The sequence below is a fragment of the Dendrobates tinctorius genome, unplaced genomic scaffold, assembly GCF_039654945.1.
Source record: "Dendrobates tinctorius isolate UK_male_01 unplaced genomic scaffold, ASM3965494v1 ptg000058l, whole genome shotgun sequence".
NCBI classification, from domain to species: domain Eukaryota; kingdom Metazoa; phylum Chordata; class Amphibia; order Anura; family Dendrobatidae; genus Dendrobates; species Dendrobates tinctorius.
In genome coordinates, this window is record NW_027361726.1 from 24299302 (window position 1) to 24315648 (window position 16347).

Sequence of the window (16347 nt, forward strand, 5' to 3'; positions counted from 1 at the left end):
GCTTTCAGAGGCTCAGAACTGTTGCGTTCCTGGCCGTAGCACTTTCAGTGCTGTTCTGGGTGTCCGAGAGGCCGTGGAGCAAGGCAGGGCGGGCCTTTGGAAGGGGTTCCTGCTGACCCTGGATCAGGCAAAGGCTTTTGACCGGGTTGACCACGAGTACCTCTGGTCCACTCTTTTGAGGTACGGTCTGCCTGGGGGGTTTGTGGACTGGCTTAAGACCTTATACGCTGGGGCTGAGACTTTCCCTCTGGTAAATGGGTGGATTGGACAACCTTTCGGGGTAGGATCTGGTGTCCGTCAGGGCTGCCCTCTTAGCCCATTGCTGTACGCGTTTGCGATCGATCCCTTCCTCAGAAGGATCGAGTGTGGACCGTTGGCGGGGGTGGGGATGGGCGGGGTGGCGCCAGAGGCCATCCTGAGGGTAGTGGCCTACGCGGACGATGTCACCGTTTTTGTTTCTTCGCGAGAGGAGGCGATGGTGGTGATGTCAGAAGTGGAGAGCTACTCGGAGGCTTCCGGGTCCAAGGTCAACCAGGACAAGTGTGAGAGTCTCTGGCTGGGAGGCGGGGATCCCAGGTTTGATCTTCCGGACACCCTCCCCGAACCCCAAGAACACGCCAAAGTCCTAGGCATCGAATTTGGTCAGGGTGATTACCCCACGAAAAACTGGGAAGGCAGAATCAAAGGTGTCGCTCAAAAAGTGGACCAATGGAAGGGTTGGTCTTTGACCCTGAGGGAAAGGGTTGGCCTGTGCAAAGCTTTCCTGCTCCCCTTACTACTCTACCTGGGCAGCGTCTGTGTCTTGCCAGAGCCTCTCTGGACTCGGGTCTACAGTCTGTTCTTTCAGATGTTATGGGGGAATAGACTGAACCTAGTCAAGCGGGAGGTCACTTACCGCACGAGGAGACTAGGGGGGTTGAATATGGTGAACCCCGTGGTGTTCCTAGTGAACACCTTTTTGAAGGTCAACGTGGCAAACCTCTGGAAAGAGAGGGCTCCTCCGTGGGTATTCTCCTGCAAGGGATGGTTTCAGCCTTTCTTCCAGGAATGGGAGACAGGGGGAAGATTGAAGGATCTTCGCACACCGCATGGGCATCTCCCGGCTTATGTTACCCCGGTTCTGAAGATGATGCGCCGGTGGGGTCTGGGAATGTGGGAGGTGAGGTCCCTCCCGAGGAAACTCCTCGACATGCGGGTCTTGCTTTCGCATTTTCAGAGTCCATTGGTCCTCAAGGACTGCCCAAGTCGGGATCTAGAGGTTGGGTTGAGTTTGTTAAATTCTAATAGGATCCCCAAGAAGTACTGGGACTTGACTTGGCGCTGCTTCCAAGGTAAGTTGTATGTGAGGGACAATCTGAAGTACAGGATCTCCGAGGACAGGAATTGCCCCCGTGAGGCTTGTGCTAACATGCTGGAAAGCATGGAGCACTTCCTGCTTCATTGTCCCTTTAATACAGAGGTGTACAACAGGGTGGGAGCTTCCATTGGTTGGCCGCGGCTGGCTACTCTGTTCTATGCCGAGTGGGCCTATGGAGCGTTCGGAGACCTCGGGAGAAGGGACAGAGTCACTTTATTTATAGTCAGCGCAGTGGTCAGGTACTTCACGTGGAACGCACGAGTTTTAGTTTCGACGCAGAGTAAAATCCTCCGTGTAGACGAAGTTTATAGCAGCATCCTAGATGCCCTGGTGAAGGTCCGTTCTCTGGAGTATGAAAGACTGGGTGCCCGGAGGGCGGCCCATCTCTGGAGGGGTTTCTCCTTCGGGGTGCCTTAGTCCGTTAGTACTCCTATATCCTGGTGGTGGGCTGATGCCTTTTCACTCTAGAGTTTTGTTTTGAATTTCAGTCTCCTGAATAGAAGGTTTGCAAGCATCGAACTTGAGCCTTAAGTGGTGAGTACGTAGGTTATGTTCTGTAACGTTGGTTTATGTATATATTGTATATAGCGTAAAGTATGTATTGTATATATTGTGTATAATAGAGGGTCTTAGTTAGGTTGGGTGGGGGGATGGGGGGTTTTCAACAGCGGTGATAAGAGACTGATCTGGCCTGGTCCAGGCCCCGCCTGGGGAAAAACTTTGGGGCCTGATCCTAGCTCGGAGAAATCCTGAACTTTGTGGCCAGAGCTGGATCAGGGGTGGTGGGATAGTTAGAGTAGATGTGTGTTTTATATATAGTGTAAAAAAAAATAAAAAAATAAAAAAAAAAAATCCTAAAAAAAATAAATAAAAGGAAAAATATATAAATATTGTTAATTTTCTATAATATGTTTGTAATTAGGTTTGTCGTAAGTGTGAATGTGGCGGTGTAAGGGGGAGGCTGTGAGGTAAGGCAGTGGGACCAGAGGGTATTAGGTGTGTCTTGTACAATATTCGGACTGGTGTCATATGTTTATATTGTATATAGTATTGTATATAGGACGGTGTTAATGTAGTTCAGGGTTGTATATAATAGTGTGAATGGAGCTGGGTCGGGGGTTTTACATGATTTTATTTATTTATTATTTTAAGGGGGTGCTGGTGTAATTATTGTAATTTTGTTCCTTTTTTTTTTTTTTTTTTTTTTTTAGTTTTTAATTTCTTGTTTCTTTAATTTAATTTTCTTTTCCCGTTTTGTAGGTCGATAATTTCCCTTATTGTTTCCATTTCTGGTTTATTTCTTTGTGTTTGTGTCTGATTTTGTCATATTGTTTCTGATTGGAGTTTTTGTTCTATGTTTGTTCTGTTGTGTTTTATTTGTAACGTCGTGAAGGATTTTATAATAATAAAAAAGACCTACAATCTATTACTCCCTGTTATCAGCCATTACTGGGGGAGGTGACTGTAGGACAGGAGACTACAATCTATTACTCCCTGGTTATCAGCCATTACTGGGGGAGGTGACTGTAGGACAGGAGACTACAATCTATTACTCCCTGTTATCAGCCATTACTGGGGGAGGTGACTGTAGGGCAGGAGACTACAATCTATTACTCCCTGTTATCAGCCATTACTGGGGGAGGTGACTGTAGGACAGGAGACTACAATCTATTACTCCCTGTTATCAGCCATTACTGGGGGAGGTGACTGTAGGACAGGAGACTACAATCTATTACTCCCTGCTATCAGCCATTACTGGGGGAGGTGACTGTAGGACAGGAGACTACAATCTATTACTCCCTGTTATCAGCCATTACTGGGGGAGGTGACTGTAGGACAGGAGACTACAATCTATTACTCCCTGTTATCAGCCATTTCAGTCACAGCCGCTGTCCCCGCAGAGATGCTGGGATGACTCTTGGCGTTGTTGTTCCCGGGTGGTGTCCTGTGGTTGGGTGTCGTGTGGCCGTTCTGTGTTGCAGTTTTTGTTCTTGTCTCGTGGCCTCAGCCTCTTTCGCCTCTGGCAGATGGGTATCTTCGCTGGGGCAGATGTTCTTTTCAGCAGCTGCTCCTGGTTGTTTACTGTCGCTATGGTGATGTTGGTTTCTATGGAAGCCCTGACTGCTTTACTCTGCGATTTTCCGTGGGCGTCTGCGCAGGATCGGGGGTGGGGGGGCAGTTGGGAAAACCATAATGTTTTCTTCATGTCCCTACAAGCTACCATGCCTCTAGTAACAGAGCGGGAACTGGTCCTGCGGGAGCAGATTTGGGTGATGGTAGATCTTCGCAGTTGAGCCAGTTCACAGTGCCGCCAGCAATTGGTCATATCACCATCAGTTGTGGCCGCCGTTGTTCTGGGGAGCAAGTGTGAAATATAGATTAGTTTGCTGGGGAGCCCTGAAAGATCGCTGCATCCTCCCCTGTGCATGGGATTATTGGGGCGCGGCTCCAGCCGTGACCCCGGCATCACAGGGATTATCCTGCTGTCGTTATGGAGCCTAAGCAGAATATAAATTGTGCCGCCATCAGAAAAACCACATGTAGTTTTCTGCACCCTGCAGTGTAAAGGGGGTTTTACACATAGCGATATCGCTATAACGTCACCGATTTTGTGACGTTATAGCAATATCGCTATGTGTGATACCTCTGACCGGCTCCCCCGCTGTCCATCGCTGATCACACGAGAATGTCCGGCTCCATTTCTCGTCGGGCGCTTCCTGCTGGGCTTCCTGCTGGCGCCGACGAGCGATGCGTGGAGGTGGGCGGGAGGACGTCAGGATCGCTGTTTGTGAAAGGTGAGTATCGTGCGCTGCGTCGCTGCTGCATCGCTGTGAGATCTGCCTGTGTGAAAGCTCACTAGCAATCATTTAGCGATGCACCAGCGATCCTGACCGGGTCGGATCACTGGTCGGATCGCTGGTCCATCTCTAAATGTAAAGGAGCTTTAAAGGATGGAGGGTTGTTACATTCTGGTTGCCATGGTGATGCCCAGGGTTTACCTATTGCTATTTTCTGATGTCATCTGGTGCCTGCCTATATATGGCCGAAGGACACTTTCCTCACATACAGGACCTAGGACGTAGTTAGAATACCCTCCATTCTTTACACTGCAGGCTTGATATTGTCTGATGCTGTTGCATCTTCTTGTTTCGTGAGCTCCCGGCGGGGTCCGTCCCCTGATCTGTGTGCAGCCGTCTCTGCTGTCTCCTTCCTCTGCTCTCAAATCATGTGGCTGTCCTTCTGGTGGTCCATGCCCTGGTGGTGGTCCGCGCCCTGGTGGTGGGCGCCTTGTGCCCCCCGTCCCCATCATAGAGTTTGTAAGTTCCATGTTTCGCCCCAATACTTAGTAACGATTCTATTGGTTGATTTTCACAGATCCCGACGTCGCCGCGGCCAGCGCCATGATGCTATTGAATTCTCCACACGATTTACACGCAGGTTGTGAGTAGACGGAGACGCTCCACCCGACTAACAGATACTGACTGACCCACAGCGTACAGACATTCCCATAGATCAGCTTCTAGCGGGGAATTACAGGACAAACCTGTGTATCCTGGTCCATGTGCCCCCCGCATCATGTACCCGACCCTGTGCAGTTATAAACTCATTGAATGGGACGTAGAGAATCCCATAGTCAAGGTGGCTCCTGCTGGAAATAGAGCGTTCATGAGACAGTTATTAATAGTCAAGATACTGTTCGTTGTGACAGATGAAGCCCCTCATATTAAAGCGACAGGACCCCACACGTAAGGGATTACAGGAAGCTGTCATTGACGGTTGAGCGAAGTGGCTGCTATCTCCGCAGTATGATCACTGATCTCTGGTGATGGATAGGAGGCATTCTCAGTGATGTCACCTCTGATCTCTAGTGATGGATAGGAGGCATTCTCAGTGATGTCACCTCTGATCTCTAGTGATAGATAGGAGCCATTCTCAGTGATGTCACCGCTGATCTCTAGTGATGGATAGGAGGCATTCTCAGTGATGTCACCTCTGATCTCTAGTGATGGATAGGAGGCATTCTCAGTGATGTCACCTCTGATCCCTAGTGATGGATAGGTGGCATTCTCAGTGATATCACCGCTGATCTCTAGTGATGGATAGGAGGCATTCTCAGTGATGTCACTGCTGGTCTCTAGTGATGGATAGGAGGCATTCTCAGTGATGTCACCGCTGACCTCTAGTGATGGATAGGAGGCATTCTCAGTGATGTCACTGCTGATCTCTAGTGATGGATAGGAGGCATTCTCAGTGATGTCACCGCTGACCTCTAGTGATGGATAGGAGGCATTCTCAGTGATGTCACCGCTGATCTCTAGTGATGGATAGGAGGCATTCTCAGTGATGTCACCGCTGCTCTCTAGTGATGGATAGGAGGCATTCTCAGTGATGTCACTGCTGATCTCTAGTGATGGATAGGAGGTAATTCTCAGTGATGTCACCGCTGATCTCTAGTGATGGATAGGAGGCATTCTCAGTGATGTCACCTCTGATCTCTAGTGATGGATAGGAGGCATTCTCAGTGATGTCACCGCTGATCTCTAGTGATGGATAGGAGGCATTCTCAGTGATGTCACCTCTGATCTCTAGTGATGGATAGGAGGCATTCTCAGTGATGTCACCGCTGATCTCTAGTGATGGATAGGAGGCATTCTCAGTGATGTCACTGCTGATCTCTAGTGATGGATAGGTGGCATTCTCAGTGATATCACCTCTGATCTCTAGTGATGGATAGGAGGCATTCTCAGTGATGTCACCGCTGATCTCTAGTGATGGATAGGAGGCATTCTCAGTGATGTCACCGCTGATCTCTAGTGATGGATAGGAGGCATTCTCAGTGATGTCACCGCTGATCTCTAGTGATGGATAGGAGGCATTCTCAGTGATGTCACTGCTGATCTCTAGTGATGGATAGGTGGCATTCTCAGTGATATCACCTCTGATCTCTAGTGATGGATAGGAGGCATTCTCAGTGATGTCACCTCTGATCTCTAGTGATGGATAGGAGGCATTCTCAGTGATGTCACCGCTGATCTCTAGTGATGGATAGGAGGCATTCTCAGTGATGTCACCGCTGATCTCTAGTGATGGATAGGAGGCATTCTCAGTGATGTCACTGCTGATCTCTAGTGATGGATAGGTGGCATTCTCAGTGATATCACCTCTGATCTCTAGTGATGGATAGGAGGCATTCTCAGTGATGTCACCTCTGATCTCTAGTGATGGATAGGAGGCATTCTCAGTGATGTCACCGCTGATCTCTAGTGATGGATAGGAGGCATTCTCAGTGATGTCACCGCTGATCTCTAGTGATGGATAGGAGGCATTCTCAGTGATGTCACTGCTGATCTCTAGTGATGGATAGGAGGCATTCTCAGTGATGTCACCGCTGATCTCTAGTGATGGATAGGAGGCATTCTCAGTGATGTCACCGCTGATCTCTAGTGATGGATAGGAGGCATTCTCAGTGATGTCACCGCTGCTCTCTAGTGATGGATAGGAGGCATTCTCAGTGATGTCACTGCTGATCTCTAGTGATGGATAGGAGGCATTCTCAGTGATGTCACCGCTGATCTCTAGTGATGGATAGGAGGCATTCTCAGTGATGTCACCTCTGATCTCTAGTGATGGATAGGAGGCATTCTCAGTGATGTCACCTCTGATCTCTAGTGATGGATAGGAGGCATTCTCAGTGATGTCACCGCTGATCTCTAGTGATGGATAGGAGGCATTCTCAGTGATATCACCTCTGATCTCTAGTGATGGATAGGAGGCATTCTCAGTGATGTCACCGCTGATCTCTAGTGATGGATAGGAGGCATTCTCAGTGATGTCACCGCTGATCTCTAGTGATGGATAGGAGGCATTCTCAGTGATGTCACCGCTGATCTCTAGTGATGGATAGGAGGCATTCTCAGTGATGTCACCGCTGCTCTCTAGTGATGGATAGGAGGCATTCTCAGTGATGTCACTGCTGATCTCTAGTGATGGATAGGAGGCATTCTCAGTGATGTCACCGCTGATCTCTAGTGATGGATAGGACGCATTCTCAGTGATGTCACCGCTGATCTCTAGTGATGGATAGGAGGCATTCTCAGTGATGTCACTGCTGATCTCTAGTGATGGATAGGAGGCATTCTCAGTGATGTCACCGCTGATCTCTAGTGATGGATAGGAGGCATTCTCAGTGATGTCACCGCTGATCTCTAGTGATGGATAGGAGGCATTCTCAGTGATGTCACTGCTGATCTCTAGTGATGGATAGGAGGCATTCTCAGTGATGTCACTGCTGATCTCTAGTGATGGATAGGTGGCATTCTCAGTGATGTCACCTCTGATCTCTAGTGATGGATAGGTGTCATTCTCAGTGATGTCACCGCTGATCTCTAGTGATGGATAGGAGGCATTCTCAGTGATGTCACCGCTGATCTCTAGTGATGGATAGGAGGCATTCTCAGTGATGTCATTGCTGATCTCTAGTGATGGATAGGAGGCATTCTCAGTGATGTCACCGCTGATCTCTAGTGATGGATAGGAGGCATTCTCAGTGATGTCACCGCTGATCTCTAGTGATGGATAGGAGGCATTCTCAGTGATGTCATTGCTGCTCCTTTGGTTTTCTTCTGATTTCTGCTTTCTTTTCCCGGGGTTGGCGTTTCCTGACATGTTACAGGGTTCTTAACCTACAGTGGAGTTTATCATCACTGTTACATTCGTCATCTTTCCTGGACATTGATCTTCTATTTTTTAGTCCTGTGACAGCAACATTTAATGATTGTGGTTGCCATTATTTTGTGCTGTGCAGCTGCTGGACGTACGATAGACTAGATGGAAACCCTCCACTTGTAATATTGCGCTTTGAAGAGACTGCTACCAGCCACTGACAGCAAGCATAGGTCTTTTGATTATGAAGGAAAAACAAATTGCATTTTCAGTTTATTTTCACTGTTCCAATTCTGCGTTTCTGGTGTCGGCAGTCAGGAATTATAGGATTTGGGAAGTCGCTGTGTCCCATTTGTCATTCCTTGTGCCCGGTGCTGTCTCCTCCTCCTATCCTCCTGTACTGGTTGTGGGGCGCTCCCGTTCCTGGATGAACTCCCCGCTGCCCCGGTTCACAGATCATTATAATATTATGACTCCACCCAACGTCGCGAGGAATCTTAATTTGCTGCCGGTAAATTATTCACCAACAGATGTCACTTCAATGAAAATCGTCAGAAATTACTTCAATATTATGATCGACGGCACGTGCTCATCCAAAACAGCGCAGACGGAGCCGTGATTCTGCTGCGCTTGTGCCAGGAGCCCGGGGTGATCGCAGGGCAGAGATTATCCTCTAGCAGGAGGTGCCGGTGCGGACCGGGGCAGGTGGGAATGATCCTCATCAGCATCGGTGCCGTCACTCTGTCTCATCATGAAGTTTAACCCTAAAAGAAACAGCAGGTTCTGAAATAAAGGGCCAGTAACCCCCAACTTGGTCTGTGTTTCCCCGGTGGTAAGTTCTGCTGTTCCTGACCTCCTGAGGAATTCTGCCTCTGGCTTCTCCACAATATGAAGTGGCTGATAACAGGGAGCAAGCAACTGCACAGTTAATGGGGAACAGCCTGGATAAAGGTGGAAAAGCTCCAGAAATAATCCCTTCATCCCAGTGTAATTTCAGGCAGCAGATTGTGTAGAAATCTTGTAATTCTGGGACAGGTGTGGATGGCTGATTTTATCCTTGCCAGGAGGAGTTAATGAGGATGCTTCTATAATGTGGAGCCGTGCAGTGATACATTGTAACCATGTGCATTACCTATTGTCTGTCTGTGTCCTCCCACAATCCCATGCAGCACTGCTATCCGGGGGGGGGGGGGGGAAAGCGATAATGACTTTCATCCAGAGCCTTCTGGTTCAATCAACACTGGTTCTACAATAGTTGAGCATGTACATAATGTGCTGGGTTTGTGGAAAGCTGGGTGAGCGGTTCATTACTTCATCATTTTGGTCACATACAATAACCATTTCTCTGGATGCACCAGGAGGAACTGGATGAACAGACTTTCTTTTTGCTGCACTGTTCTGGCTGGAGACTGTGCAGTTTGTGTGGTTTGGGGCTGAGCTGATTTCTGTCCTCGTCCCTCAATGTCCTGGTGTATAATGTTGGCTTGTAGATTACTACATATTTGATGCTGATTATCCATCTTCTGTCTCCGCAGTTTCCCCTGGAGTCATCCAGAACGGTGCCCGCGTCCTCAGCAGAGGGATCTTCCCTGGTGTCAGACCTTTACCAATCAACCCTATTGGAAGCATGGCAGCTGCTGTCAGGTACGTGTCGGGGGCGATGGGCAGCAACTCCGTCCTCACCTGTGATTTCGAGGGATTCCTATGTAACATGATGGTCCTTCGGGACTGCACCCTGTAGGGGCAGAGCACATATTGATCCCAAGGGGAATGATACTCTGGCGACTTCTTTTTGCCTCCATCAACCGGAAACGTTTTAGGCTCGTTTTCTATGAAGCGATGGAGGAACAGATTCTGTCGATCAGTGTGGAAACATTTCTGCATTTTCTGCCCCAGAGATTATTTCCAGAGATTTTCTGCCAAGACCCGAAGATGAATTTAAAGGGCCGGTGTCCAGTCCAAGGAAACTTTGTGCATCTTGCTAGTTTGCTGTCAGTAAATTGAAACATTCTTGTTTTGACAGCGAGAGGCTAGAAATAAAAGGTTTGCCATAATCCTTTTCACAGCTGAGGATTTGCTGCAATGTTGCTCAAGGCAAATCCTAGACTGGAGGCTGACTGCTGATATTTACACTGATATACATTGTAATGGGTCCTCAGCTGTGTGATCATGACAAGATTGAAGGAGGGTTTATGAGATCTTATAGACGCTCGGGTTTCCAAAAAAGATGAATGTTGTCCAGCCTGAGCGGCTGGTACTTTGTGTGGCTGTGTAGGGGTTATAGTAGAATGGGGGGTGTCTCTGATTTTAATGAAATAAAATGTGAAGCTGGGAATTTTCCCAGTGCCTGCAAAATAAATATTGCATCCTGCGGTTATTGGGGAATCATTCTGTGTCAGACACCACAGCATCAAGTACGTTCTGTGCTGGGAAGACTCAAACGTAAGAACGGGACGGTGCCGGAGAAACACACATCTCGCCATAGATGCGAGCAGGAAATATCGCCGTTGTATCTTCCTGGCCCAGAACCGATATGTTTACAGGTCATGTACAGACCCATGTGTTTCCATGGTAACAGACTGCAAACAGTCCCTGTGTAGTCTGACCCTGCAGCCGCATGCTGTGTGCCGCTAGTGGTTGTCATTGTGTGTCCACCCCTGCATGCGTCAGCATCCATGATGCTCTGTAGCATCTGTGTTCTTCTCACCTTTGTCCCTTCGCTCTCTCCAGGAACGGGATTGGAAACTGCCGCATGAGGACAGAGAGCGAGCCACTGTGCGATTCTCCAGTCGTCAGCAGCGACCCCAAAGAGGACCACAACTACAGCAGCGCCAAATCTGCCCTCAAAAGAAGCTCGTCCCCTGCCAGTGACTCCGTTTCGTCCTCCTCCGCGGACGACCATTACGAGTTCGCCGCCAAAGTCTGCCGGGACGGCTGCGACATCAGCTTCCAGGGTCACGAGAGCGTCAGTGAAACGGAGGAAGACGACAAGAAACAGATCAAGAAAGAGCCGAAAGAGTTCTGCTGCGACAGCGGCTACTCCTCACAACACAAGAAGAAGCAGCACCTGCTGAAAGTGCGACGGATCCCGAGCGACGCGCTGCCGCTGAAAAAGAGACGGACGGAAAAACCGCCCGAGAGCGACGACGAGGAGATGAAGGAGGCGGCCGGCTCGCTCTTACACTTGGCGGGAATCCGCTCTTGTTTGAATAACATCACCAATCGGACGGCCAAAGGGCAGAAAGAGCAGAAAGACAAAGAGACGGCGAAAAACTAGAGAAAATCTCTTTTTTTGGAATTTCCTCACGCACGTCAGGTGAATTTTATCAATTTTGTGGCAATATCAACCATTTTTTCTTTTTCCCTCTTTTTTTTATTTTTTTTTTATTTTTGGGGGTGGGGGGCCTTTATAGTGTTTTTATTTTTTAAAGGATATTGAAGCCATAGAACTCAGCCAACAAATGCTTAGAATTTACCGAAAAAAGTTTAAAAAAAAAAACACTCAAAAGCCAAAATTGTATGGTCTGTCACCAACCGAGCAGGCGGTGACTATAACATGACCCTAAGATGGGAATGGGTGCTCTGACCCGCGGGGGGGTTCAGGGTGCTCCGACCCACGGGGGGTTCAGGGTGCTGTTTCGGATCCTGCAGCCTTCCTTCATCTTCCTCTGGCAGCACACACGGCCGATTCGGTAACGACATCTCCGCTCCTTGCGGACGCCAAGCCTGTGGTGCCATAAATCTCCCCTCGATGATGGAGTTACAGTGTTGCCATTTGGTATTGTATACGATTCTTACAATGTATCTTCTCTGGATTAACCCATTCACTACCGTCATTCAGTGACAAACAACTGCCAGCGCATCACCCCGGATATGAGACTGACAGCGCTACAGAACCTGCCGCCAGTATTCAGCTGCCGCCTAGAACCAGGCCGGCTGCCGGGAACCACAACCGGATCACACACAGGTGCATGGATCTCATGACCAGAAACAAGTTCGGGGCTTTATTTTACATTTTTACAGTTTGTTTTTTTTTCTTCTCCCAGAGACGAGCGCCGTTCTTGTAAGGTAAATCTGTATTTAGCATGACGCATGGATTATTTTCATATAAATAGAAAAAAAATAGAGAAAAAAGGCAACGCCTCTAATGTTAGGCCCAGGGCCTGGACTTCATTCACCCCCGGTATTTTTTATCTGATTTTTGGAAGCAGGTTTCTAAGGTCTAACCTTCTTCAGGGACACATCTGACTGTTGGGGAACGTCTTCTCTCTGCAATATAATAATAATTACTCTCATCCTCTCGTTGGGCTCGGATCTGCCTTGTCTTTACATTCAGCCCCACATACAACCCTACTGTGCTTCTCTGTGATATTGAAAAATGAAACGTTTCTGTCCTTTCTGTCTATCCGGATAACATGAGGCAATAATATGTTGGTAAACTGGGCAGCGGCTGCCGGCTTTACTGGTTCAGAGAGTTCTGCTCCGGAGGTCGTCCTCAGCTGCATCCCACATTACATGTGGCTGCAGGATAGTTGTTGTTTTTTTTTTTTTCCCAATATTTTGCAGGATGGTGATAAGTATCGAGGCGATTGGTCGGCTGCACAACGTGAAACGCGCGTGGCCACTGGAACCACTTAAAGGGGAAATTCCAGTTACTGTTAATAGTTTCCACTGTTCATCTGCTCTTCTGTTTTTCTGTTTATCATGAATAGAGGACATGATGCTTATAAATCACTGCTGTTATATCCCACTGCCGACCCGTGCAATGCCTCACACCAACACTAGGGGCGGTGATCGACGAGAACCCCCAACTCTTCCGATAATCGCTGTAACCAATCGGAAAGCTTTCTGCTGGGAGTCACCATTCTCATTGGCTGGATTTTAGCGGTGTCCTACAAAACATATTCTTGATGGAACGGGCACAAGAACAGGCGGTGGCTCTGCTGCATTATATAAGCACTTATCTATAGATGTACACACTGCCGCGTACCCCATATATCTCATACATCCCCTCCCCCATATATGCGAACACTATACTGCCACCTCCCCCCATGTACCTCACTGCTGCCCTCATATATACACCATACGCCCCACTGTCGCCCCCGTATGTACACCATATACCGCACTACCACCCTAATATACACCCCACTGCCGTCGTCCATATACACCATACATCCCACTGCCACTCCCCTATATACACCATACATCCCACTGCCACTCCCCTATATACACCATACACCCCACTGCCACTCCCCTATATACACCATACACCCCACTGCCACTCCCCTATATACACCATACACCTCACTGCCACTCCCCTATATACACCATACACCCCACTGCCACTCCCCCATATACACCATACACCCTACTGCCACTCCCCTATATACACTATACACCCCATTGCCACTCCCCTATATACACCATACACCCCACTGCCACTCCCCTATATACACCATACACCCCACTGCCACTCCCCCATATACACCATACATTCCACTGCCACCCCATATATACACCATATACTGCACTACCACACTCGTATACACCCCACTGCTGTCCTCCTATAAACCATACACCCCCTACATCTCCACCATCATACACCCCACTGCCGCTCCAATATACATCATACACCCCACTGCCACCCTCAAATATACACCATACACCCCACTGCCACTCCCCCCCCCCATACACACAACTCCCCACCCCCCCATATAAACCATACACCGCACTGCCACTCCCCCATACACACCACTGCTGCCAAATGTACTCCATACACCCCACTGCTATTGCTCCCATATACACCATACACTCTGCTGCTACCCCCCATATATACCACTGCCTCCCCCATTTGACACCGTACGCCCCACTGCCTCCCCCATATAGACACCATACACCCCACTGCAACTCTCCCATTTACATCATACACCCTACTGCTACCCCCCATATATACCACTGCCTCCCCCATAGACACCATACACCCCACTGCCACTCTCCCATATACATCATACACACCACTGCTACCCCTCATATGCACCATACACACCACTCCCATAGACACCCCACTGATACTCCCCCCATATACACAATAGACATCATTGCTGCCCCCATAAATACACCATACAGCCCATTGCCATCCCCATAGATACACCATACACCCCGCTACCTCCCCCATATATACACATCACTACCTCTCCCATATATACATTATACATCCCACTGCTGCCCCATATATACACCCCACTGCTACTCCCCCATATACACCATACATACCACTGCCCCCCCCATATATACACCATACACCCTGCTGCCTTTTGGGATAAAGTTATATGACGGGTGAAGTGTAAGGTTGGAGTCACACATAGCGACTCAACAGCGATCCTGCCAACGATATCAACGTGTCAGGATCGCTGGTGAGTCGCTACATGATCGCTGGTGAGCTGTCACACAGACAGCTTCACCAGCGATCAGCACAGCGACACCCAGTTAGTAACCAGAGCGCTGATGCAGGAAGCTGGTAACTAACGTACACATCGGGTATCCAAGGGACGCACGTCCCTTGGATACCCGATGTGTACATTAGTTACCAGCTGATCGCTGGTCTCCCGCCTGTCACACGCAGCGATGCGTGGTGGCCAGCGGGAGCCCAGCGACCAAAGAAAAGTCCTGGCCTTTCCTGCAGCGATCAGCGATACCGGCAGGGGGGCCGGTCGCTGATTGATGTCACACACAGCGATCTCGCAGGTGAGATCGCTGTTGTGTCACAAAAATTGTGACTCAGCAGTGATCTCGCTAGCGAGATCGCTATGTGTGACGGGGCCTTTAATCACCTGTGATTCTTTAGAGTCTTGAGTCATGATTTTCCCACTAGATGGCGCTGCTACCACAAAATGCGATGCAGGAGCAGAACAATGTTGGATAAATGTGGCCCCCGCGCTCGTCTTCTGCCATCACAGCAGTCGCATCCACTGTGTCGTCCTCTGGTGGGAATTGGGCGAATCCTAATGTAACCTGCTATTCATTCCTGTGTCTTAAGCCCCCCCATGTCTATTAGACTGTCTGTCTGTCTGACATAATCAGGATCGGACGAAAGTTTAATGTTTATGGGGACACCGCACAATTTATGGTCGGGGGGGTGAGATGGATGCAGGACGTCTGAGACTGGACTGTGGATGAGCCACCACTGCAGATGTCAGCCCTCCTGTGTGTGGATGAGCCGGGCGTATGGCGGCCCTGACACTCAGAAGTTGGCACCAGACCCCCGACCACTCGTCCCTCCCCGTCATCTGCTGCTGACACTGCCACTTCTAGCGTGGATTTTTCGGGCTGCGTTTTCGGAACTCTCCGACAGTAAAGCCGTACATTAGCACAGAGGAGGTTTGGGGCGCCCCGGCCTCGCCCGCTGCCTCCAATGTTTGTGAGATATATCGTGTGTACGTCTGTATGGAAAGCATTTTAAACTTGTAGAGTTTTTGTTTTTTAATTTTATGACTTCTGTAACATTTCTAAGAAAAAAAAAAATATTTTATTTTGTTAAGTGATAAAGCAATCAAAAAAAGAGGGGAAAAAGGAAGTTTGGATCAGGTTAACCCCTTCACTGCCAGAGAAACCTGTGCGGCATGCCGAGTCACTCCTGCAGAGAAATACCGTGTTTTTCCTTTTCTTTCTTTTCCGCCTTTCTGCTGCTGTGCATGCAACTTATTGCACTGCGGATTGGTTCAGGACGCCTCCAGCAGTGAAAGGGTTAATACATAACGCAAAGGGGGGGGGATGTTCCTGCACCTGGATTGGCTGAGATGCCAAGAAAAGTTCTGGGGAAAAATAAAATAAAATGCAATATTTTTTTCTGTACTTGTGTGTAGCTGCCAACGTCCTAAACTGGAGAACTGTGATGGAGCCGGGCGCTGCGGAGAGCGGCGGCCGTGGACCGAGAACTATGTTGATTTCAGCGTATATTTTTTTTTTTTCCTGCATTTCACTTTTTTCTTGATGTGTAATCATATTGCCAAAGAAACAATTTCATCGATTCTTGTAAATAACTCGTCCCCAAAATCTACCATAACGTTTCTGTGCTGTATCGTCTTCCAGTTGCAATAAAAATTTACTGAGTTGCATCAATTTGAGTCGCTGTCTGGTGTTGCATAGGACTGCAGGTCACATATGTTACACGTGTAGTGTTACATAGGACTGCAGGAAACTTCTACATGATCTTTTGATGTTAAATAGGACTGCACTGTAGGTCTCTCCTACATCTTGTTACATAGTACTGCACAGAGCTGAGGTGTTATGTACAACCTCTACACCTCCCTGATGTGGGCTGGATCTGC

The 16347-nt window shown here is 48.6% G+C and overlaps 1 protein-coding gene across 8 annotated transcripts in view; it reads left to right on the plus strand.

Annotated features, from left to right (window-relative positions):
* Positions 1 to 16138, plus strand: part of FOXN3 (forkhead box N3) — a 134629-nt gene extending 118491 nt beyond the window's left edge. For 6 of the 8 annotated variants that reach the window (XM_073578194.1, XM_073578198.1, XM_073578197.1 and 3 more), the window contains 3 exons: positions 4733 to 4798; positions 9556 to 9664; positions 10751 to 16138. In XM_073578194.1, coding sequence (XP_073434295.1) covers positions 4733 to 4798; positions 9556 to 9664; positions 10751 to 11297 — 722 coding nt within the window. In that variant the 3' untranslated portion in view covers positions 11298 to 16138. The remainder of the gene's footprint in view (positions 1 to 4732; positions 4799 to 9555; positions 9665 to 10750) is intronic. The other 2 variants (XM_073578200.1, XM_073578201.1) reach the window with 2 other exon arrangements.
* Positions 16139 to 16347: the final 209 nt, after the last annotated feature.